Raw genomic sequence first — 21311 nt, 5'->3', positions numbered from 1 at the left:
CCAGAAAGCCATAGGTATATAAGCTGTATTTTGCTTGCTCAGTAGAACAACAATTTGAAAGTTTATCATCCTTCTATAATACTTACTTCAGAGACTCCTTTTCATGTACCTATTAAGATTCAGAAGTTTACCTCGTAAGAACCAACCTCACTAGGCATGGTTCTGAGTACACAGCATTTGCCTTGCTTCCTTTGCCTCTAATAGAGTAACTGGAACCTGCCAATCCTCGGTCCTCAGTCTAGGTAAAGAGGAGCCATATCATTTATACTCTACTTTAAAGGCCAAGTTTAGATTATTATTTTTAATTAGTGTATGATTTTAAAATTTCACTTTTATATAATAAGCTTTTATACTGTGTTGCTTAATTCCAGCTTTGAACGATCTGGTGAAAGAATTTATTTCCATGGGAAGTTTGGTTGCGCTGATTGCTACAAGCCAGTCACAACATTCTCTACATCCTTTACTTGTTTCTGCTCAAGGAATTCACATATTTCAGTGTGTCCAGCACATTCAACCTCCTGACCAGGTAACTACTACTTGTGAAGAGTATTGAAATGTGTCCCCTTTTATCTAAATTATTTATCAATTTTATTAATGATTATAACTTTATTAAAATGTAATGCTTATGTTAGTGATCTTAAGACTTAAAAATCAACCTTCAGTGCATGTTTTACTTAGATATGAAATTTTCACCTGTAACCATCTGAAATATTACCAAGTACTTTCCAAGAAAATATCTTTTTTGAAAATAACATTTCTTCTTTTTTTCTTATTAAATTTTTGTTTCCATTTAAAAAGAAACAAAAAAAAACCCTAAAAATTCTGAACTGCTTCATTCTGCATCAGTAAAATCTGTAAAACACAATGGAAATTAGAATTCTTTTTACATTTAGTGAGATACAGTTGACAAGAACAATTATATATATATATGTAAAGTGTACAACAGTGATTTGATATACATTGTGGAATATTTACCACAGTCAAGTTACTTAACACATCCATTACCTCATGTATTTACCTTTAAGAAATTCTTCTTTTAAAAATGTGACTAGCTAAACTTTTTTTTTTTTTAACAGCACTAATATTCTGTACCCACTATGATTCTGACACCCGTTTCCAGTGTGTGGGGTTTCTTCCCCACACCACCAGGCAATGCTTGGAGACCAGGCGGATGTCCTCCAGTTCAGCCTGACTCTGACACTACCCAGAGAGAGAGTCAGAGTTTACGGGTTAAGGGCTCAGTCCCACAAGACTGCCCTCCACCTCAGATACCAGTGTCGCCCGTGCTTCTGACTGGTTTTCCGTCAGAGGTTCCCATGACTCCCTTTTTGGCTTCTGTTAATTTTCATAGCAAGTCAGAGAACTTGGGAAACTAGTTTACTCAGTGGATTACCAGTTTGTTACAAAGAATATGAACAGATACAAATCAGCAGTCAGGTGAAAAGACACACAGGATGAGGTCGGGAGCAAAGGAGCTTCTGTCCTTCTGGAGTTTGGGACTTGCTCTGGTGGCGAGTGCAAGTGTTTGGGTCTCCAGCCTGAAAGTGAGAGTGCTCCTCGCTCAGTTGTGTCTGACTAGTTGCAAGCCCATGAACTGTTGCCCGCCAGGCTCCTCTGTCTGTGGAATTCTCCAGGCAAGAATTCTGGAGTAGGTTGCCATTTCCTTCTCCTGGGGATCTTTCCAACTCTGGGACCGAACCCAGGTCTCCTGCACTGCAGGTGGATTCTTTACTGTCTGAGCCACCAGGGAAGCCCTTCTGCAGCCTGGGAGCTCTGCAGACCCTGTCCTTTTGGGGTTTTATGGAAGCTCTATTACATAGGTATCGTTAATCAAATCATTGGCATTGACTCAGCCTCCAGTCCCTCTCCCTCCTGGGAAATCAGGGGTTGGGACTGAAAGTTCCCGTTCTCTAGCCTCTGGCAACCAACCCCCTGTACTTAGGCACGCTCCAAAAGTCACCTCGTTAACATAAACTCAGATGTGGCTGAAAGGGGTTTCTTAGGAATGTTAAGACACGTTTATCACTCTTATCATTTGGGACATTTTAAGGGTTTTAGGAGGTCTGTGCCAGAAGCGTGACAAAGACCAAATGTGTATAAGCACATACAATGCATCGTCTCCTTTTTGGGGGCTTACAGTCCTGATGGCTTTAGTGGCAGTGCACTCCAGGAATGTTTCCAGACAGGCAACCGTATTTTAACTTTCTGTCTAAAATTCTTACCTAGCATCTACGCTAAAAGTACTCAGCCCCTATGCTAATTAACTGTTATTGTAGTTAGGGTGTTTGGGGTGGACGTGTGCACGCTGCTATATTTAAAATGGATAACCAACAAGGACCTACTGTATAGAACAGGGAACCCTGCTCAGTGCTGTGTGGCAGCCTGGATGGGAGGGGAGTTTCGGGGAGAATGGATCCACGTGTATGTATGGCTGTGTCCCTTCACTGCTTACTTGAAACTATTACAACATTGTCCTGTTAATCAGCTATACCCCAATACAAGATAAAAAGTTTACTTAAAAAATAAAAATCACATTGTACACTTTAAATGTCTTATAATTTTATTTGTCAATTATATCTCAAAGCTGAAGGAAAAGAAAAGGATAAAAATATACCTATTATTAAACATAACAGAACATAGCGGTATCGACCACTAAATGCTTTTAGAATTATGTTTTATGGGAATAACGACAACAAAATACTCTTAAAGGAGCCAAAATACAAACCTTTTTACTGGAGAAAGAAAGAGCCATCATTTATCAATGTAATTCTTTTTACAGCTTTATTAAGGTATAAAAAAATCGAAGACAGCAAACTCACTATTTAAAGTGAACAGTTTGGGAGTTTCCTGGTGGAATAGCGATTAGGATTCAGCTCTTTCACTGCTGTGGCCCAGGTCCAGTCACTGGTTGGGGAATTGAGATCCTGCAAGCCACGTGTTGCGACCAAAAAATAAAAAAGTAAATGTACAATTTGATCGTTTTTAACATAGGCATATACCATGAAGCATCCCCACAATTAAGGCAGCAAACGTGTCCGTCCCTCCAGGTGTCTCCTTGGTGGCCTTTGCGGTCACCCCTCCCCCAGTCTACGTGCAGCAAACACAGTCTGCTTTCTGTCCCTGCAGATTGTGGCAACCGGATTTTCCTCAAAATACGTGTACAAAAGTTTGCACTCAAGTAAAATTATAAATCTGAATTTCGTGGTTTTTTTCCTTAGGATCAAAGATGTGAAATTCTGCATGCTATAATAAAAAATAAACTGGACTGTGACATGAAGAGGTTTACCGGTCTTGATCTGCAGCGTATAGCTAAAGAAACCGAAGGATTTGTGGCTAGAGATTTTACCATGCTTGTGGATCGAGCCATACATTCTCACCTCTCTCATCAGAATGTGTACACCAGGGAAGGTACGTTTTATTGCTAAAACCAAAATTTGGTTCCTTCCTTCCTTGTGGAGAAATGTAATTGTAGTAAGGTAAGAAGTAAATCTAGTCCATGTTAGCATTCAAATAAGCAGGTATTTGAGTAGAAAATGGGCATTTCCAGCTAAGTTGACAGCATTCTTTTAACTGAGTTAAGATTAGCTAAGTGAAATCAGATGGGGAAAGACAAATACCACATGATTCTATTCATGTGGAACATAAAAAACAAAATGAATGAACAGACCAAACCAGACATAAATCTGCAGATGTGAAGAACAGAGTGGTGGTTACTAGAGGGGAGGGCAAGCTGGGTAAGGGAGGCAGCTGTATGAGAATTCATGTATAGATATGACCACCAAAAGAAGTTGTGTTTATTTTTAAACAGAATTAGTTTTAACAACATTGGACTTCCAAAAGGCGCTCCGAGGATTTACTCCTGTGTCTCTGCGAAATGTCAACCTGCATAAACCCAGGGACCTGGGCTGGGATAGGATCGGTGGGCTGCATGACGTGCGGCAGATACTGGTGGATACTATCCAGCTACCAGCCAAGGTACTTAGAAAAGAATTGAGGACCTCCTGCTTCCTGTAAAACCCCCGAATCACTGGCTCTGGCTCTATGCGTTGGCTTGCCCAGTCTCAGTTTGACCCAACAAGAATTTATTGTTACCAAATAAACGTCCAGTCCTATTTTGGGCACTTGAACAGATTTTTTAAGTATTTGATACGGTCCTTGCCCATAAAGCTGGGGTGATATTTATAGTAAATAATTTTTTTTTAATTTTTTATTTTTGACTGCACTGGTCATTGCTTTGTGGGGGTGTTCTCTAGTTGAGGTGAGCAGGGCCTGTGCCTCATTGCGGCGCACAAGCTTCTCGTTGTGGTGGCGTCTCTCGTTCTGGCGCACAGCCTCTGTAGGGCACGCGGGCTTCAGTAGTTGTGGCACATGGGCTTAGCTGCTCCAAGGCATTAGAATCTTCCTGGACCAGGGATCGAACCCACGTCCTCTGCATTGGCTAGCGGATTCTCATCCACTGTGCCACCAGGGAAGTCCTGTAGGAAAAATACAGTTTGATGTGAATTTCAGGGTTCTTGGATTTTTCTTGAATAATTCAATTTCACTGAAGCATATGAGCCATCAGCTATAATTGAGCAGAAACAGAAATAAACTAGAAGGTGGGAGAGTCATTGAGGCCCCCAGAACTGATGGATTAAGCCAGATTTTGGGTGACAGTCTAGAAAGGCAGAGTTAGCAGGCAGCACCGACCAGGCTGACTGTTCTTTAGATCAGAAGTAGAATCTAGAATGGGTGTGTTTGGATGAGAAACCTGAGCGTGAAGGATCTTTGCATGAGATCAGGGACCCGACCAAAGAGAAAAAGAAATGGGTAAGGCCCTCAGTTACACGTAAGTCCTGGGAACTGTCTGGTGGGGACTGGGACGTACTGAGTGGCACCCACGACTGGGGGTTAAAGCCTTTGTGGAAGGACATGGACGGGGGACGTGGCCTGCAGGGTCATGACCCGAAGGCTGGGTCTGGGCATCAGCGTCAGTGTCCAGGCATGTGAGGCCATCTGCACAAATGCTCACTTTGGGACCTCGTTCAGATTAGAATGGAGGTCAAGATGGGGTTGGAATTTTGTCAATATATGGGGCTTCCCCAATGGCTGAGGAGTTAGAAAATCCACCTTAAGTGTGGGAGACATGGATTCGATCCCTGGGTTGGGAAGACCCCCTGGAGAAGAATGGCAGCCCACTCAGGATTCCTGCCTAGAGAATCCTGTGGACAGAGGAGCCTGGCGGCTGCAGTCCACAAGGCCACACAGAATCAGACACAACCGAGCGCAAGCTCACATGCTGCCCAGAGGAGACCGGGGGTTGCTGATAGACCCAGACAGCTTTCTTGCTGTTCAAAAAGTTTTCTTGTTCAAAAAGTTTTGAAACATGTTCAGAAAGTTTTCTTGCTGAGAAGCTGGTGGTTTAGAGGGTAAAATAGAGCAGTCAAATTACTTGTTCAGCATGGACTCTCCTGGGAGATTTTACTATTATCATTACACATGCTTCTTTATTATTTTCTTTCCTTGATTGAGTATATTTGAATAGGTGTAGCAGTCATAGCTTGCCCTATGAGCCATACAAGCGGAGGGCAGTATACTTATTTTTATTTTCTTAATGTAGCACTATTAAAATGTTTGGGGGGAAAAAACAGAAAAAGTGGAAAGAAGTTCAGATCCATTTATATGCATTTTATGTGGAATGTATTCCATGGTCCAGTGGGAAAAATCTGTGTTAGTTTCTTTGAGTTCATTTATTAAGTAGGAATGTTTTTTTCTGTCATTGCACTGTTACAGAGATGGCAGTTGTTACCATCCCAGGACTTTTTTCTGTACACTGATCTTTAGCTTCTCAGTCATTTGTTTTAGAGTTGAGCTCTTTGTCATATTTTTGTATTTTTCAGTACCCGGAATTATTTGCCAACTTGCCCATACGACAGAGGACAGGAGTACTGTTGTATGGTCCTCCTGGAACAGGAAAAACCTTACTAGCTGGAGTAATTGCACGGGAAAGTGGAATGAATTTTATTAGTGTCAAGGTATGTTTGGCGTTTATCTTTTTTCTTTTTTTTTTAATTGAGGCAGAATTTGCATCATTATTTTAAAGTGTGCATTTCCGTGGTATTTAGTGCCTTCACAGTGCTGTGTAGCCATCACCTCTCTAGTTGCAAAACTTTTTCATCACATTCTCCATCCCCTCCCAGTCCCCTGGCAGTCACCAGTCTGCTTTCTGCCTCTCTGGATTTGCCTGATGTAGATATTTCATAGAAAAGGAATCATGCAGTATGTCTTTTGTGTCTGACTTCTTTCACGTAGCATAATGTTTTCAGGGTTCATCCAAGTTGTAACATGCCTCAGTACTTCAGGACTGTGGATGGCTGGATGATAATCAGTCTTTTTAAGTTGGTGTGGATATGCCATAGTTTGGTGAACCTCTGGGTTGTGCCCACTTCTTCGCTGTTATGAATAATGCCGCTGTAAACATCTGTACATAAATTTTTGTGTGGACATATGCTTTCAGTTCTCTGGAATACTTATATGCCCCAGAGTATAAATATATATAGTCACTCATATGGTAATTCTGTGTGTAACTTTTTGAGGAACCACCAAACTTTTTTGGTGACTATACCGTTTTACATGTATAGCAGCACGAGAGTGAGTATACCTATTTTTCCATATCCTCGCCAACCCCATTTGTTTCTTGATAGTGGGTTAGTCTCATATTTGGAAAACTATTAATAGTAGAAGCAGTGATCAGTCTTTTAAGCTGTGTGGGAAATTGAATAATGAGGCATCTCTCTTTTGTAGGGCTTGTTATTAATATGTTTTTGCTCAAGACGGCAATAGAATTATGTATAAATATTCAGATAAAAGAGCCAACTTGAAGGGGGAAGAAAAGCTAGAGGACTAGGGCCTGGAGACCACTCTAAGGCAGAAGGTGAAATTTTTATGTTTCTGTTGTTTGTTGTCTGTATCTCACCCTTGCTGCCTCACACCAAGTTTAAGTTGTCTCACACGTAGGGTGAGTATGGTCCTTAAAAGGACATGCTAGGACAGGGGAGCCTGTTGGGCTGCCCTCTATGGGGTCTCACAGAGTTGGATACGACTGAAGTGACTTAGCAGCAGCAGCAGATCCCCAGAAGTCACCAGGTGGCGCTAGAGGTAAAGACGCTGCCTGCTAATGCGTGAGACTCGGGTTTGATCCCTGGGTCCGGAAGATCCCTTGGAGTAGGAAATGGCACCCCACTCCAGTATTCTCGCCTGGAAAATTCCATGGGCAGTGGAACCTGGCAGGCTAGTCCATGGGGCTGCAAAGAGTCAGACTTCACTGTGCATGTAGCGGATCATTTTGAGTAATGCTTCTCACTCCACCACTGGTGTGTCATTGTGGTCTGGGATGTGATGTCTTATTTGTAAAGTTTCAGCGCCCCAGCCATATGTATTTGCCAAAGAGCAATTACTTTTTTTTTTTTTTTTTTTTGAGCAATTACATTTCCAGGCAAAGGAATCATAAGCAAATTCCCCTCCCGCCCCCGTCTGGAAGTAGGGTGTTTCTGTGAAATGTTTCCATAAACCAAAATGGTATAAAGCAAACGAACAATCAGACACATCCTGCTAATGGATGAACAAAGTAAACTGAGGTAAAAGCACAGCTGCTCACAGACGCGGTTCCAGCTGTGACAGAAAGCGTGGGAAGAAGCTTGGTGATGCCACGCCTGCTGCTGGGGCGTGTGCTGCTGGGGCGTGTGCTGCCGCGGTAACGGTTCACAGCCAAACACTGAATGCTGCTCTCACTCTCTGCTCTCTTTCATAAATGTCAAGTGTTTCTTTGGATTTCTTGTTAGTGAAAACAGTTACTAAATAGGTCTTTCATGAATGCGAAGTAATGTAAACTGAACTTCAAAAAGAGAGGGGAGAAAAAAAGAAAAAAGAGGGAAACCCTACATTGTAATCTTATTCAAAATTGATTTACAATCTGAAAGCCAGTCTAGCAATTTGCAGTTGTGTTACATCTACCCTCCTTCACGTGAGTTTTTGTGACTGGTTACGTGAGCGTCCTGGCATCGATGGAGAGCAGTGATCATGTTCTTTTTACTTGTCACTAGAATGTAGTTTTATTGTGTGTTTTTTTAAACAATTTTCAAGATTAACACTTGCAAATATTTTTGTATTTTGGATTGTTCCATGAAGGAGGACGTCTTATCTCTCCCCTTTAGCAAATCTTCAAATCACAGTTGGGATGAGCTCTCATAGGTTTCAGTAGAGAGCTGAGGCTATGGGTTAGGGTGGGTCCTGGGAGGTGAGCCTCAGAAGCAGGCTTTGCACGGACACCAGCATGCTGCCTTAGTTACTTCTTATTTCATCCTTCATAGTTCTCTATGCTGAGAAAATATAATTCCATACTAGTATATTAATAGATATCAAATGATGGCTGAATATTAGAAATTCTTCATTTTGGTCACATATCCTGATCATATTTGGTCTTTTCATGGTAATGATTTGTCATTGGAGACCACGTTAGGGCTTATCCAGTTTTTTTAAATATCCCAATTTAAGGAAAAACTGTCCTCATTATTGATTTTGTTATATGTAGTAAAGCTTGTTTTGAAAGTTTTTTCAGTTGACTTTTAGGAAAAACAATATATTCTTCAAATAACATACCTATTTATTGAACAAATAAATTGGTTTCAGTAATTGAAGATGCTGATTAAAGAAATTCATGTCTCACTACATGTTTTTTGGAGTCTCCAAAGATTTGAGAAAGATGGAACATTTTCCCTTTTTAAACCATTCATTACTTTACTAAATGAATTATTCAGCACTTACCATGTAGCAGGCACTGATATTGGATTCGATAATAAAGCTGCCTTTTCTGAGCTTATATTCTGTTACTGGAGAGAGACAATAAACAGACACATTTAATGCATAATACACTGTCAGGGGGTCGTGGATGCTGTGTAGGAAGACAGTCAAGGAGGATGTAAAGTAACCGGAGTGGACTGTAGATGCGGTTGTCAGGCAGGGCCTTTCTGGGGATGTGACATTTTGTCCAAGATCTGAATGAAATGAAGCAAGAAGCCGTGAGACTCTGGGGACAAATGTTCTAGGCAAAGGAAACATCAGGTATAGAACTTGTGATATCATATTTATTCCACTCACGTTAATTTCTTCAATGTATTTTGGAGAAACCCATTTAATTAAACGTTTTCTATTGTTACATTTAGACTTAGCCATGGAAAAAAATGATACTTTGTTTTTAGATAGTTTTGAAATCACTATAATTTAATTTTATTTTACCTAACAGGGACCAGAGTTACTCAGCAAATATATTGGAGCAAGTGAACAAGCTGTCCGGGATGTTTTTGTTAGGTTAGTACCCTATGAATGTTTTTTTAACTAACTCTGTGGTTATCAGTCAATACTTGATGATCTTGTTTTTTAAAAATCTGATTTTTGAAACCTATGATTTAATGTAGGTCGTTAACAAGCTGGAGAACAAAATTTCAGTGTTTTACCAAATACTACTTAAATATACAACATTTTTCATACTAAGCTTTAGAAATTATTTGGGTTTATATTTATAATAGAAATTTTTCTGAAATGTTGAAAGTGAAAAATCATTATCGGTTATTCATAGATGCTTAAAATATATGAAGCACCTAATTACTAGTTTTATCTCTCTTAAAAGATTCCATGTGGCCAACTTAATTAAAATAGAGTATAATTATCACTACATTCATTTTAAAATACATGTGAATACAGAAGCTAATATTTAAGAGTGAAAATAATACTTAAATGTGATGGGATTACAGAAAGCTTATAAATGAAAAAGCCACTTTGTTCCTTTACTAAAATTTTATTATAAATATGCAGTTAGAATATATATAACATATCTATATATTTTAAAGAATAATAAAGTGAACTCTTATTTCTACCACCCAATTTAAGAAAAGAATATTACCAGGAAGGCCTTATCACAAATAAAGACAGTCAACCACATACTGACCAACAGTTCAGTTTACCAGGATGATATTACAGTTTATAAAATTGTGTCTAATACTGTAACTTCAAAATATTTAAGGCAAAAATTTATAGAGCTCCAAAGAGAAACTGCCAGATCTGTCTTCATAGTGGAAAATTTTAACACAGTTCTCAGTTATTAATTTAAAAATAGTAAAGAAAAAAAGTAAAAATTTAGAAGATTTAAACAACATATTCAGCAAGATTGATGTAAGGATATTTAGAACATGTGCCCAACAATTGAGGAATACACTTTCTTTTTAAGCACACCTGGAACATTTTTGAAAGTTGGCCATATGTCAGGCCATACATAGCAGTTGTAGTAAGTTTCAAAGAAATAATGTAATGTGGACTCTCTTCTCGTTTTAAAACAAGTTAAACTAAAGGATAAGGGCCCCCAGTACATTTAGTCGGGCCTCCCTGGCGGCTCAGACAGTAAAGAGTCTGCCTGTGATGCGGGACACGCGGGTTTGATGCCTGGTGTGGGAAGATCCCCTGGAGAAGCACATGACGACCGACTCTAGTCTTCTTCCTGAAGAATTCCATAGCCAGAGGAGCCTGGCGGGCTACAGTCCATAGGACACGCCTGAGCGACTAACACTTTCAGACTGGAGAACCGGAACACTTCCACCTGCCACCAGACCAAGTCCCAGCGATGAAAAGATAATAAGAGGATATTATGAAATAATAATATAAATTTTATGCCAGTATATTTGAAATTTGGGCAACATAGATAAAATATATTTGACCAAAGTCAAGCAAAGAAGAAACAAAATCTGAATATTCTTGTACCTGTAGGGAAAAAATGAGTCACTAGTTAAAAATTCTTGCGCAAGTTGAACATCAGACGTCTTTGGTTTTTTAAGAGTTTTGCCAGACGTTTAAGGCACAGGTAATCCAGTCTGTTGTCGGTGCCAGATTTATCTTACTTGCCATGTATTTAATAAAGATTTTTTTTTAAAGCAACCTGACAGTTATTTTGTGTTAAGGGCAATTCTTCAGATCTCTAGTCTATCCTTTTACCAGAGATGAGATTTATTTTCATTTTATAAGGTTCTCTATAAAATAGTTTTAGTCATATATTTTTTTTTCTAACTTGAACTTTGTTTAGTTTTGTTAATTGACTTTGTATTAATTAAAAAGAAGGTAACATAATAAGCGTGCCGAATTTTAAATTCACAGAACATGAAGAGACATTACACAAAAGAAGTGCAGGTGGCCAAAGCATATTAAAGAGTTTACTTGTGATAAGGATCAAAGAAGCTTTTAACTTACTGAATAAGACTGGTCCAGAAGGCACAGATCTTCCCTGACTTCTCTAAGACCTAGTGTACTAACAGCAAGATAATTACCGTTTCTTAAGGGTTTGTTGTGAAGAATTAAATACATATATATGTATGTATATACAGATATATATATATATATGAAATTGCAAACTCGGAGGCCCTCTTCAACTATGAGATACTGTTTGTTTCCCCAGAGCACAGGCTGCAAAGCCCTGCATCCTTTTCTTTGATGAGTTTGAATCCATTGCCCCTCGACGTGGCCACGATAACACAGGGGTTACAGATCGTGTGGTTAACCAGTTGCTGACTCAGCTGGATGGAGTCGAAGGCTTGCAGGGTAATAATCGTAAATACAGAAATACCGTCTAATACCAGCTTCCCCCAGGGTTTAGTAAAGTGTTTTCTTTCCCCCCCAGGTGTTTATGTGCTGGCTGCTACTAGTCGCCCTGACTTGATCGACCCTGCCCTGCTCAGGCCCGGCCGACTAGATAAATGTGTATACTGTCCTCCTCCTGACCAGGTGACAGTTTCATATACCTACAAACGCTCCACTCTTTCCTTGTGAGCTTTACTTCTGCCAGGTAACAGCAGTTGTCCTTAGAAGACCAGTTTTCGGCACAGGCCCTAGTCACTGTTTTCTTACGGCGAGAAAAGATTCTGAATTAGATGCAAAGCCTTTCTTTGGCCCAGCCATCCCATGCAAACTCCCATCTGAAAACTTTGTGTTAGCCAGATGGAAAAAAGGGAGGGAAACCAAGTATTGCTGTCCATGTTCCCTGTGTTCAGAGATCACACAGCTCATTATCTTAACAGAAGACTGATACAGAATCAAGCATAGTAGTGTAGGAAGCATCCATGCTGGTTATGTAGAGATACGCCTTTTAACCACTCTAGTCCTGTGTTCCCAAATTTAGAAACGAATGGATAAGTGAAAGAAGAAATAGACAGATCAATAGTCACAGGTATAAATGTATATCACATGTAGCGATTATTTTAATTTTCTTTTTGAAACATTTCTTGGCTCCTTTGCCCAAATCTAGAAGATAAGCACTAAGCAATGATCTACACTGAATAGTTGAGAATGTTGATTTTCATTCATTTTCCTCCCTGTGTTCCTTCTGTTAGACAAAAGTACCAAGGAGGATAGATGTAGCCTGGTGGTACATTGCTCAACTGATCTGTAAAACTGATTAGATACATGAAGTGAATGTATAAGGAAAATCTTGTAAGATGCACAGTTGAAAATATTGTGTTCAATGGTATTTGTTAAGTCGGTGAGTTTTTCTCCCTTCAGGCGTCACGTCTTGAAATCTTAAACGTGCTCAGTGAGTCTCTACCCCTGGCAGACGATGTGGACCTTCAGCACGTGGCCTCGCTGACCGACTCCTTCACGGGCGCTGATCTGAAAGCGCTCCTTTACGGCGCCCAGTTGGAGGCCCTGCACGGGAGACTGCTGACCGGCGGGCTCCAAGTGAGTATCGGAGGAGGCTGTTACTGTGGCGTCTTACAGCGATGCGAGCAGTCCAGTGTCAGCTTCAACCTTAAAAATAAATTTTATTTTTGAAAATCTTGAGTTTAACTTTATAGAAGCTTGCCTTTAGTCAAGTGTACCATAATTGGGGTACTGGCTTTGTAGAGAATTTGTACTTACATGAAGAATTTGGTGTGTTTCTTTCACTTTACCTTACTGTTGGCAAAACATAGTTGGTGTGTGGAAGGGTATCCTTTGAATTGAGGTGTCAGGAATTATATTGCGATTTCAGGTTTTTTACTTTTTTAAAAAAATCATCAAATAGTTGTTTTGAAGCTCAGGTTGCCCCAGGTCCGGCCAGGAGGAGCCCCTTCGGATGGCTTCTGTGCCTTTGCGCTGTATTGTCCTCATTCTCTGATCATTACTTCCCTACAGGACAAGATGTTCTAGGTTTATCCTGTACTATTGGTATTCCAGCCCCAGAAAGTTTTTTCTGTAAGGATAATATTTTAATTTTTGCAACAAAGAATTTGAACTCTGCCGTATTATGGACTTTACCATATATTTTCTAGGAAGACTTTTCCTATATCCTCCTCTCCTTCACATTTTGTTGGAAGTTATTGCAGGGACTAAATTTAGATACTTCCAAGTTTGTGCTACTTATTTTGGTAAGCCACAGAAGGTGTTTCCTCCCCCCGCCCCACTTCACTAGCAGAAAGGGTGTTTATTTGTAAAGCACTCTATAATGATGCATCAACCATGTTTTAGAATGCTTTCTCATTTCAGAATAGAAAAATATGAATTTAAAGAGACATGAAAATAAAATCCAGATGTCTGAGTCCTAGCTTTGTTAGTTTGGGGGGAGATGGTTGGCCAATTACCCATATACTCCATTTTGTCTTTCCTTATTTTAATAGTTAAAATTATGTGATATGCCTCAGAACCATTAGAGAATCAATAAGAACTTTTGTAAAAAGGGCCTGGAGTTTCCTCAACCTGTTAGAATGCTGTGTGGTTTATTTTGAATTGTGGATTATTTGAGCTTTACAGCTGATTGTCCTTTTGTGTGTTTTAGGATGGAGGTTCCAGCTCTGATAGTGACCTGAGTCTATCTTCGATGGTTTTTCTTAACCACAGCAGTGGCTCTGATGATTCAGCTGGAGACGGGGAATGTGGCTTAGAGCAGTCCCTGGTTTCTCTGGAGATGTCTGAGGTGCTTCAAGATGAATCGAAGTTCAACATGTACCGGCTCTACTTTGGAAGCTCTTACGAATCAGAACTTGGAAATGGAACCTCTTCTGATTTGGTAACTTGTGTAGTTGTACAGTTTTGAAATAGGAAGCCATATGTCGGTTCAGTTTATGTCCTAACCAGCCCCATGTCTTTCTGGTTGGTGTGACTCCGTCATAAAGCACTCTTTCCATACACTAGTCAGTCATTTCCATTCCTTGTGAAGATGGGGCTGGCAGTAAGGGAGCCGAGGTAGCCAGGGGTGGGATTACCCTTTGGTTTCTTTAAGGTTTTTCTCTCTTAATTAGCAGCTTTAAAACATCTTTAGTAGCAGATCAATTTTATATTAAATTCTATTATTGTAGAACACTTAAGGATAATCAGAAGTTTGGTATGATAATCTCAAAAATTCTGACAACAAAATGTTGTCTTTTGGTAATACTTCTGGTAGAAAGTATAAGCATAGTGAAAAAGTTATTAGTAATGTTTCCACAGGGAAAATGTTTAGATTAAGTTTGTGTGTTTCAGTTGCTAAGTCGTGTTTGACTCTTGCAACCCCATGGACTGTAGCCCACCAGGCTCCTCCGTCCATGGAATTCTCCAGGCAAGAGTACTGGAGTGCGCTGCCATTTCCTTCTCCAGGGGGATCTTCCTGTCCCAAGGAATTTGAACCTGGGTGTCCTGCATTGCAGGCAGAGTCTTTACCGACTGAGCTACGAGGGAAGCCCAGATTAAATTTGGGCAATACCATTTTTCTAAATTAAAATAGCGTTCAACACATATCTCAGAAGACAGTGATTCACTGTTACTTTATTGGTAAACTTAACATTTTTACAAATATTCAGTAATTTTTTAGGTAGATTTCCTTAATTAGGTTTTAAAAAATATAAAAGTAACCCATTTTCAGTCTCAAGAATAGTAAGCAGTTTTAATTCTAGTCTTTGTTTTCTGTTTCTTAACATGTAGAAATGCCCCAGAACCTTAGTATAACCTATCATTAGAGCAGTAGTGGTGGATTTATAACAAAGCATTAAAAAAAAAAAAACACCTGGCATGATGGCAGTTTTCACTCTGTGGTGGTTCAACCACGTAGGTATAGATGATCCTTTATACAATATGAATGTATTTTAACCTGCTTATATTTTAGCTAGTTACAATGTAAGCTTCAGATCAGATCAGATCAGTTGCTCAGTCCTGTCCGACTCTTTGTGACCCCATGAATCGCAACACGCCAGACCTCCCTGTCTATCACCAACTCCCGGAGATCACTCAGACTCAGGTCCATCAAGTCGGTGATGCCATCCAGCCATCTCATCCTCCGTCGTCCCCGTCTCCTCCTGCCCCCAATCCCTCCCAGCATCAGAGTCTTTTCCAATGAGTCAACTCTTACATGAGGTGGCCAAAGTACTGGAGTTTCAGCTTCAGCATCATCCCTTCCAAAGAAATCCCAGGACTGATCTCCTTCAGAATGGACTGGTTGGATCTCCTTGCAGTCCAAGGGACTCTCAAGAGTCTTCTCCAACACCACAGTTCAAAAGCATCAATTCTTCGGCGCTCAGCCTTCTTCACAGTCCAACTCTCACATCCATACATGAGCACAGGAAAAACCATAGCCTTGACTAGACGAACCTTTGTTGGCAAAGTAATGTCTCTGCTTTTGAATATGCTGTCTATGTTGGTCATAACTTTCCTTCCAAGGAGTAAGCGTCTTTTAATTTCATGGCTGCAGTCACCATCTATAGTGATTTTGGAGCCCAGCAAAATAAAGTCTGACACTGTTTCCCCATCTATTTCCCATGAAGTGGTGGGACCGGATGCCATGATCGTCGTTTTCTGCATGTTGAGCTTTAAGCCAACTTTTTCACTCTCCACTTTCACTTTCATCAAGAGGCTTTTGAGTTCCTCTTCACTTTCTGCCATAAGGGTGGTGTCATCTGCATATCTGAGGTTATGGATATTTCTCCCAGCAATCTTGATTCCAGTTTGTGTTTCTTCCAGTCCAGCGTTCTCATGATGTACTCTGCATATAAGTTAAATAAGCAGGGTGACAATATACAGCCTTGACGTACTCCTTTTCCTATTTGGAACCAGTCTGTTCCATGTCCAGTTCTAACTGATGCTTCCTGACCTGCATACAGATTTCTCAAGAGGCAGATCAGGTGGTCTGATATTCGCATCTCTTTCAGAATTTTCCACAGTTTATTGTGATCCACACAGTCAAAGGCTTTGGCATAGTCAATAAAGCAGAAATACATGTTTTTCTGGAACTCTCTTGCTTTTTCGATGATCCAGCAGATGTTGGCAATTTGATCTCTGGTTCCTCTGCCTTTTCTAAAACCAGCTTGAACATCAGGAAGTTCACGGTTCACATATTGCTGAAGCCTGGCTTGGAGAATTTTGAGCATTACTTTACTAGCGTGTGAGATGAGTGCAATTGTGCGGTAGTTTGAGCATTCTTTGGAATTGCCTTTCTTTGGGATTGGAATGAAAACTGACCTTTTCCAGTCCTGTGGCCACTGCTGAGTTGTCCAAATGTGCTGGCATATTGAGTGCAGCACTTTCACAGCATCATCTTTCAGGATTTGGAATAGTTCAACTGGAATTCCATCATCTTCACTAGCTTTGTTCGTAGTGATGCTTTCTAAGGCCCACTTGACTTCACATTCCAGGATGTCTGGCTCTGGGTGAGTGATCACACCATCGTGATTATCTGGATCGTGAAGATCTTTTTTGTACAGTTCTTCTGTGTATCCTTGCCATCTCTTCTTAATATCTTCTGCTTCTGTTAGGTCCATACCATTTCTGTCCTTTATCGAGCTCATCTTTGCATGAAATGTTCCTTTGGTATCTCTAATTTTCTTGAAGAGACCCCTAGTCTTTCCCATTCTGTTACTTTCCTCTATTTCTTTGCACTGATCACTGAGGAAGGCTTTCTTATCTCTTCTTGCTATTCTTTGGAACTCTGCATTCAGATGTTTATATCTTTCCTTTTCTCCTTTGCTTTTCGCTTCTCTTCTCTTCACAGCTATTTGTAAAGCCTCCTCAGACAGCCATTTTGCTTTTTTTCATTTCTTTTTATTGGGGATGGTCTTGATCCCTGTCTCCTGTACAATGTCATGAACCTCATTCCATAGTGCATCAGGCACTCTATCTATCAGATCTAGGCCCTTAAATCTATTTCTCACTTCCACTGTATATTCATAAGGGATTTGATTTAGGTCATACCTGAATGGTCTAGTGGTTTTCCCTACTTTCTTCAATTTAAGTCTGAATTTGGCAATAAGGAGTTTATGATCTGAGCCACAGTCAGCTCCCAGTCTTGTTTTTGCTGACTGTATAGAGTTTCTCCATCTTTGGCTGCAAAGAATATAATCCATCTGATTTTGGTGTTGACCATCTGGTGATGTCCATGTGTAGAGTCTTCTCTTGTGTTGTTGGAAGAGGGTGTTGGCTATGACAGTGCGTTCTCTTGGGAAAACTCTATTAGTCTTTGCCCTGCTTCATTCCGTATTCCAAGGCCAAATTTGCCTATTACTCCAGGTGTTTCTTGACTTCCTACTTTTGCATTCCAGTCCCCTGTAATGAAAAGGACATCTTTTTTGGGTGTTAGTTCTAAAAGGTCTTGTAGGTCTTCATAGAACCATTCAACTTCAGCTTCTTCAGGGTTACTGGTTGGGGCATAGACTTGGATTACTGTGATATTGAATGGTTTGCCTTGGAAACGAACAGAGATCATTCTGTCGTTTTTGAGATTGCATCCAAGTACTGCATTTCGGACTCTCTTGTTGACCATGATGGCCACTCCATTTCTTCTGAGGGATTCCTGCCCGCAGTAGTAGATATAATGGTCATCTGAGTTAAATTCACCCATTCCAGTCCATTTCAGTTCGCTGATTCCTAGAATGTCGACATTCACTCTTGCCATCTCTTGTTTGACCACTTCCAATTTGCCTTGATTCATGGACCTAACATTCCAGGTTCCTATGCAGTATTGCTCTTTACAGCAGCGGACCTTGCTTCTATCACCAGTCACATCCACAATGTAAGCTTACCCGTGTTAAAGTTTTCCTGCTGAAAGTTTGTCATTTTATCTTTGATAAGTACATAACTTTTTTCTCCCTTGCTCTTTTTCCTTCCCTCCCATCTCTCATTATTAAACTTCACCATGCAGAGCTCACAATGCCTGTCAGCACCAAGCTCCATGACTCAGGAGTTTCCCGGAGCTCCTGGGAAAGATCAGTCACTACGACCTCCATTGTTCAGAACAGCCTCCCAGGAGGGTTACCAAGAACTCACACAGGAGCAGAGAGATCAACTGAGGGCAGATATCAGCATCATCAAAGGCAGATACCGGAGCCAAACTGGAGTAAGGCTTTCCCTCTTCATCGTAATTGTAAAACTTTTACAGATTGTTTTTCCTGTTTTTGATATGTATTTTTTTGATTTGTAAATGTGCTCTCTTTATAAAGGGCTGAAACACATGGATCGGTCAAACAGTTATGTGGTAACAGATTTTGGTAATTTTATGAGAAAGGGAAGGCCTAGTCCCAAGAAAATGGCAAAAGCAAATAACATTCTTTTTCAAAAGCAAATAACTCTTTTTCATTATGTCCCTTAGTTAACTTTCTGTCATTTTATTTTTTGTTTAAGGAGGATGATGCCCTTAACCCACCAGGACCGAGCAGAACCAGTTTGGCTATTAGCCAGTCACATTTAATGACTGCGCTTAGTCATACTCGGCCGTCCATCAGTGAAGATGACTGGAAGACCTTTGCTGAGTTGTAAGTAACAAATTCTGATTCAGAAGTATACATACTACTACAAGCGACAGTTCTTCAAACTTCTAGAGTTCTTTTTCGAATCACAAATATGTGGAATATTTAAAAGCCAATTCAAAAACATGTGCTTAGCAGCCATGCATTCAAACACTCAAAAATGTCAGGAATAAAGAAGTCAAAAATAAATTTTTATTTTTATATAAATGTATGTTTATATAAATCGGACTTAATCAAATAGTTAATGGACTTTTTAAATTTTAAAAACAAAAAGTATATTAATGAAACATGATTTCTCTCTACAACGATCCCCATTTCTAACTTAAATAACCACAGTAAGACTAAACTGTTTTCAAATTAAATCTAGTTTCAATAAACTTGGCCTGATTATTTCTATAAGTCAGCAAGAATAGTAATTGACTATATAGGTGCTTTTTGCTGGAAATTTTTAGAAGGAATCTCAGTTTGGTGTTTTAGAAGACTTGATGCTTGGAAGCCAAGGCAAGTACTTACCATAAGATTTTGCTTGCAGTAGCTATATACTGTTGACCCTCAAACAACATGGACTTGAACTACAAGAGTCGATTTTCAGTGAACATGTACTGTAGTACTACACAGTCCACGGCTTGTTGAGTCTGTGGATACAGAGGCTGACTGAAGATTTATGTCTGTTAGTGAGAGGTGGGGTTGGTACGCCTTACTCCTGTGTTGTTAAAGGGTCAGCCGTATTCAGGTGGCTTAAATTCCTCTCTTTTGGAGGTCCCAAAGATACCCTCAAGTCCCTATACCTGCCCGGAAATGACCTTCCTAAACTCATCTGGGAAGGTTACTGGGAACTCTGAAAAACAGGTACCAGGCGGGTTTTCCAAGGGGCGTTATTGGTTCCATAAAATCAATCTTAGTTTCTTAGGACTGGTCTCCTTTGTTCTCCGTGCACTCTCACGTGTGACATTACAGTCAAAGCCTTGGTAAGACAGCCGGTGCTTCCAACTGTGTCCTGTCACAAGGAGAAAGGATTCTCATGGAACTTATGGAAATAACTGTAGCCAGAGGAATATTGTTTGAGAGTTTCTGAATTCTGGAAGGATCAGGTAGAAAACATGTTTCATTTTTGTTCACAAAGGCATATTTAGCCAAATTATTGATGGCTTAAAAGAAAAAGTTTTCCTTAAATCTGGAAAAAATAAAACAATACTTGATAAACCCAAAGTCATAAAAACTATAATGTCCTCAGTAGTTCATTCAGTCCCATGTAATTAACTTTTATGGATCTTTTGTTAGCAGTTTTACGAAGCCATCAGTTTCTCCATTAGAGTTCTACAAATTCTTACCTGATTCAGTGATATAAACTGAAAGTTACCAGAAACCAGCTCTTGTTAGAGTACGTCCATGAGTCTCACTGAAGATCTAGCACTTTTGCAGGAACACTTTTACAATAATTATAAATGACAAAAGACTTAAAAATGGCCGTGGTTAAAGATTTGATGAAACTCTTTACTGTCTTTGCCAACTTTTCTGTAAATCTGAAGCTCTTCTAAAATAAAAAAAAAATCTGATGAAGCATCACTATGATGCAGTTGATGAGGAAATTTGGTCATTTCTGTGACATACAATTTTAAAAGATAACTGGAATTATAGGAGTTGTATACAGTTCCTAAATGTCTGATATGTAATATTCATAAGGCATGTTAATAACATACCCATATAAATATAACTGAGTATCGTTTGTAGTATTTTTTCTTGACAATGCTTCCTGTGTAATGTAATATATCAAGTAAGCCTAATTTATCTTTCTCTTTTTGTAAGGAGAAAGGGAATAGATCTCTTGAGATGTTCCAGGGGATCTCTGGAAAATCACAAGAGTTAATTCAAAGTCAAAAAGCCTTATTTAGAATTTGGGGAAGTTTGTCAAAAATATCAAGAGGTTTTAAAACACCAGTACTATCTTACGTATCTTACTGTTAAACAATACTTACTCGCTTAACCATAGTGTCAGATTTTGCAGGCAAATGCAGAGTTACATAGTTGTAAAAATGAAACACTTAAGACTTTCTTAAGACATGAGGCATAGGGAATTCTTTGGATAAAATAGGATTTTGATTTCTAAAAATGTTTTCTATGAAGACTACTTAAAAAGGTAAAGAACCTTTCATAGTCTCAGCAGTAGCAGACCAATAGCCAAAAAAATTTTTGTCCTGAAGGAGAACATTTTAATATCAGTAGTATATAAACTAAAACTTTTTTTTTTAAACCCCATAGTAAATTCATTCCATTTTTCCACCTTGACTACAGTCAGTCTCTCTGCAAGTTTCTGTATTTGTTCAGTTTGTCCTTTATTCTTTCCCATTCTGAAACAGTCAGAATAGAGTCGCGTAGCTGTTTTCCTTGTAAATTCTCAGTTCTAGTTAAAGACATTAATTAGAATTCTTAACACAAAACTTAACTTGTAATTTTGAACTGTTACACTAGCATTTTGTAGACTGGTAGATTACTGCATACATTTCATAATTTCCGGAAGAATACACCTTAACAGTACGATTCTTCAGTGTAGAA

At 39.5% G+C, this 21311-nt stretch overlaps 1 protein-coding gene across 2 annotated transcripts in view; it reads left to right on the top strand.

Moving 5' to 3' along the window:
* The window catches only part of PEX1 (peroxisomal biogenesis factor 1), an 81489-nt gene that overhangs the window by 44195 nt on the left and 15983 nt on the right, over nucleotides 1-21311 (top strand). For both annotated transcript variants that reach the window (XM_019959668.2, XM_070787474.1), the window contains 11 exons: nucleotides 372-526; nucleotides 3219-3408; nucleotides 3809-3975; nucleotides 5880-6014; nucleotides 9281-9345; nucleotides 11477-11619; nucleotides 11699-11802; nucleotides 12577-12753; nucleotides 13829-14059; nucleotides 18155-18349; nucleotides 18634-18764. In XM_019959668.2, the coding sequence (XP_019815227.2) occupies nucleotides 372-526; nucleotides 3219-3408; nucleotides 3809-3975; nucleotides 5880-6014; nucleotides 9281-9345; nucleotides 11477-11619; nucleotides 11699-11802; nucleotides 12577-12753; nucleotides 13829-14059; nucleotides 18155-18349; nucleotides 18634-18764 (1693 nt within the window). The remainder of the gene's footprint in view (nucleotides 1-371; nucleotides 527-3218; nucleotides 3409-3808; nucleotides 3976-5879; nucleotides 6015-9280; nucleotides 9346-11476; nucleotides 11620-11698; nucleotides 11803-12576; nucleotides 12754-13828; nucleotides 14060-18154; nucleotides 18350-18633; nucleotides 18765-21311) is intronic.

This window comes from Bos indicus, chromosome 4 (genome assembly GCF_029378745.1).
Source record: "Bos indicus isolate NIAB-ARS_2022 breed Sahiwal x Tharparkar chromosome 4, NIAB-ARS_B.indTharparkar_mat_pri_1.0, whole genome shotgun sequence".
NCBI classification, from domain to species: domain Eukaryota; kingdom Metazoa; phylum Chordata; class Mammalia; order Artiodactyla; family Bovidae; genus Bos; species Bos indicus.
This window is presented reverse-complemented; position numbering and strand designations above follow the sequence as displayed.